The sequence below is a fragment of the Papio anubis genome, chromosome 12, assembly GCF_008728515.1.
Source record: "Papio anubis isolate 15944 chromosome 12, Panubis1.0, whole genome shotgun sequence".
Classification (NCBI taxonomy): Eukaryota; Metazoa; Chordata; class Mammalia; order Primates; family Cercopithecidae; genus Papio; species Papio anubis.
In genome coordinates this window covers 39,382,798-39,387,179 of record NC_044987.1, presented here as the reverse complement: position 1 = coordinate 39,387,179, position 4,382 = coordinate 39,382,798, and the positions used below count along the sequence as shown (strand labels likewise).

The 4,382-nt window shown below is 45.7% G+C and overlaps 1 protein-coding gene across 1 annotated transcript; it reads left to right on the top strand.

The window, feature by feature from the left end:
• Window positions 1-236: 236 nt before the first annotated feature.
• Window positions 237-2,051, top strand: KDM4E (lysine demethylase 4E). The gene has a single exon (XM_021926457.2). It carries the CDS (start codon window positions 286-288, stop codon window positions 1,801-1,803), a length of 1,518 nt encoding a protein of 505 aa, XP_021782149.2. The 5' UTR covers window positions 237-285; the 3' UTR covers window positions 1,804-2,051.
• The last annotated feature ends 2,331 nt before the right edge of the window (window positions 2,052-4,382 follow it).

The following is a 4,382-nucleotide window of genomic DNA, read 5'->3' as shown; positions in this document are numbered from 1 at the left end:
ACAGTGACACCCCCAACTGAGGAAACTCACGGAGCTGCAGGTAGAGCTGGGACATACTCTACTTCTTTGGACAAAAATATACTGACTAGAGTGGAGTCCCCCTGGGGAGTCAGAAAGCCTGAGAAAGATCTCACTTGTTTGAAAGTTCAAGTGTGAATTACTCCCTCACAGATAAACCAAAGTATTTTGAAAAACAAAGGGGAGAAAAGAAATTACTCCCCAGAACTCTCAGGCATCTAGAGGACACCTAAGAACTTGGGAGTCAGCTACTTCTTGTGTGCAGCCATGAAGTCTGCGCACTCCGATCCCCAGAACACAAGTCATACCATCATGACTTTTTACCCGACCATGGAAGAATTTACAGATTTCAACAAATATGTTGCTTACATGGAGTCCCAAGGCGCACACCGAGCTGGCCTTGCCAAGGTAATTCCACCCAAGGAATGGAAAGCCAGACAGATGTATGATGATATCGGAGACATCTTAATAGCCACTCCCCTCCAGCAGGTGACCTCTGGACAGGCAGGGGTGTTTACTCAATACCATAAAAAGAAGAAAGCCATGAGGGTGGCGGAGTATCACCACTTGGCAAACAGTAAAAAACATCAGACTCCACCACACCGGAATTTTAGAGATTTGGAGCGACAATACTGGAAGAGCCACCCTGGTAATTCAGCAATTTATGGTGCTGATATTAGTGGCTCCTTGTTTGAAGAAAACACTAAACAGTGGAACCTACGACACCTGGGAACAATTCTGGACCTGCTGGAGCAGGAATGTGGGGTTGTCATCGAGGGTGTCAACACACCCTACCTGTACTTTGGCATGTGGAAGACCACGTTCGCTTGGCACACGGAGGACATGGATCTTTACAGCATCAACTACCTGCACCTTGGGGAGCCCAAAACATGGTATGCAGTGCCCCCAGAACATAGTCAGCGCCTGGAACGTCTGGCCAGGGAGCTCTTCCCGGACACTTCTCGGGGCTGTGAGGGCTTCCTGCGGCACAAGGTGGCCCTCATCTCGCCAACAGTTCTCAAAAAGAATGGGATCCCCTTCAATCGCATGACTCAGGAGGCTGGGGAGTTCATGGTGACCTTTCCCTATGGCTACCACGCTGGCTTCAACCATGGCTTCAACTGCGCAGAGGCCATCAATTTTGCCACTCCACGATGGATTGATTATGGCAAAGTAGCTTCACAGTGTAGCTGTGGGGAGGCGAGGGTGACCTTTTCCATGGACGCCTTCGTGCGCATCCTGCAACCAGAGAGCTATGAGCTCTGGAAACACAGGCAAGACTTGGCCATTGTGGATCACACAGAGCCCAGGGTTGCAAAAAGCCAAGAGCTGAGCAACTGGAGAGATGATATAGTACTTAGAAGAGCTGCTCTGGGCCTGAGGCTGCTCCCAAACCTCACAGCCCGGTGTCCCACACAGCCTGTGTCCCCAGGGCACTGTTACAACCCAAAAGGTTATGGCACTGATGCTGTGCCTGGATCTGCATTCCAAAGCTCTGCATATCATACCCAGACCCAGTCACTTACCCTGGGGATATCAGCCCAGGTTCTTCTCCCTTCCACTGGAAGCTGGGGTTCTTGTGGTCGTGGTCATGGTCGTGGTCGTGGTCATGGTCGTGGTCGTGGTCGTGGTCGTGGTCGTTGTCCTCGAGAACTGGGGACTAAGGAGACAACTGTTCAGCCTGTATCCAAGAGGCGCCTTTTAATGGGTACAAGGAATAGAGCTCGAGGCCGCAGGCCTCAGCTCCAGCTTGACAATGATTTGATGACAAATCCGTCCTTTTGAGTGGTGGCCTTCCACATCTTGCCAAGGGTTCTGGCTGCTGCTGTGTCCCTGATCTTCAACTCCTGAGGCCCCCACTGGATCCTGATGAAACCATGCACCCTGGCCCATGCCTGCTATCCCTCAACAGCACTACTAGTAATCTCCCTGATGTTGTCTGAATGACTCCTCCCAATGTCATTGTGCCTTTGATTAAGTTTTCCAGGGACACTGGTGGGGACTGGAAATCCCTGGTGAACATGGGCAAGGTTGTAGCAGTGGACCACTCTTATGGCTCTAGGGTTCTGACCCCAACTAAGTTTTCCAGAATCTCCTGGGCTCCTGAGTCATCTGCTGGGGCTAAAGACAGGCAGAGATACATCACTGAGTTTGGGGATATTTTCCTCTAATGCATGATCAATCCTCTGGACCCATGGTTATGGAATATGGTGACAAATGTCAGTGTCTCTCTCATCCCAACCCCAGGATCAAAGAAGATTCTTGCCAAGGACAGTTGTAGCCTGGGCCTCTGCTCAGTGAAGATTATTTACCTGCAGTAACTGACACATTTCCAAGGCCCCCAGATACTGTCACCAACTGTGACAACCAGGGCTTCCAGAGGCCACTGAACACTCCTCCCAACAGGTTGCCATAGGATGTTGTGGAACCTCTCAGGGACTCTGTTTACTTCACATTGTGCCTGTGGCCTCCACCATGGCCTAGATGCCATGGACAGCACTTGTTTCTGATGTCCCCCTTAGGATACCTCCCTTACAGTGCTATGAGTCCAGATCCCATGGTAATTTGAGCCCACAGTGGATGATGCTGAGAATCTGACTGAACCTCTCATTTTTACTTCTCATCTGGTCCTCTATGTCTCTGATCCCGGATTCCACTGGACATTGCTACAGCCCCAGTGGGGTTCAGGGCTTCTCACAATCCTTCAATTGCAACATGCCCTTTATCCCAGGCCACCATCCACTGCTCATGTACAAACTAGACCTTTTGACCAACTGACTTACTTAGCCAGTTATGGCTTCATAGATATTTTGTAACTATACTGATGTTAATTAAATTTGCTGTCTCTAATGTGTATCTCCAAAGAAAATAAAATTCTTAGTACATGTTTTTAAAATTAGAATATAAAATATATATATCCAAAAGAAAGTGATTTAGAAAAGAGATTGAGATAAAAGAATGGGGAAACTATACCAAACAAAGAACAAAGTAGCTTTACAGATCTTAATATCAGGCAAACCTGAATTGAGACCAAAGGTACATAGCATGGGTCTTCACAATGCAAAATACTAAATTTCACAATGAAATTACAGCGGTCATGAATATTCAAGTAAGTTCCACAAAGTATAAATTATAGTAGGTAAAAGACAAGTTTAAAGAAACAGATTAAAAATAGGAACATTTAAGTCACCAGTATGGTTTGGATATGTGTTCCTCCCCAAATCTCATGTGGAATTTTAATCTCTAATGTTGGAGGTGGGGCCTGGTGGGAGATGACTGGATCATGGCGGGGGTTTGTCATGAATGATTTAGCAGTATCCCCGTAGTGCTATTCTTGTGATACAGTTCTAGGAGTATCTGGTTGTTTAAAAGTGTGTACCACCTTCCCCCTCTCCCTTCCTCCTGCTCCAGCTATATATGATGTGCCTGTTTCCCCTTTCCCCATGACTGTAAATTTCCTGAGGCTTTCCCAGAAGCTGAAGCTCCTGTGCTCCCTGCACAGCCTGCAGAACCATGAGCCAATTAAAACTCTTGTCTTTATAATATAAATTACCCAATTTCAGGGATTTTTTTTTTTTTTTTTTAAATGTAGTTTCGCTCATGCCTAGGCTGGAGTGCAGTGGCACAATCTCAGCTCACTGCAACCTCTGCCTTCTGGGTTCAAGCGATTCTCCTGCCTCAGCCTCCCTAGTAGCTGAGATTACTGGCGCCTGCCACCACACCCAGCTAATTTTGTATTTTTAGTGCAGATGGTGTTTAATCATGTTGGCCAGGCTGATCTCAAACTCCTGACCTCAGGTGATCCACTTGCCTTGTCTTCCCAAAGTGCTGGGATTACAGCCATGACGGACCACACCCAGCCTTCAGGTATTTCTTTATAGGAATGTGTGAATGAAACAGTCTCTCATCCAAGGCAGAAAAAATGGAGAAATATAAGGATATGGAAAACTTAAAACTACATTAACAGTAAGGTAGTATTGACCTACTAGATGATAGAAAATACTTCCTCTCTTCAAGTACCAAAAAAGCCAAATTTTCACAAAACAATAAGTATCTATTACATGCATAAACTCTGCAGTAAGAAAGCCTGATTTTGTTCCCAAGTTTCTCTTATCAGCTTGTGTGACCTTGAAAATTACTTAACCTTATGACTCAGTTTCCTCAACATAAAATGAAGATAGCACCTACCTCATGTGTTTAGTTGACAATTCTATGCATTAATATGTGCAATTTGTTAATATCAATGCTTGGGACACAATAGCATGATTGGAGTGTTTCTAGATTTAAAACTTAATAAAATACAAAGAAATATATGAGATTCATTTACAATAGTGCTGAAAATACTGCAGCCTTAAGTATTTTCT

Excerpts from the sequence above, each read along its gene's own strand:
- KDM4E (XM_021926457.2), top strand. The coding sequence starts at position 286 with ATGAAGTCTGCGCACTCCGATCCCCAGAACACAAGTCATACCATCATG.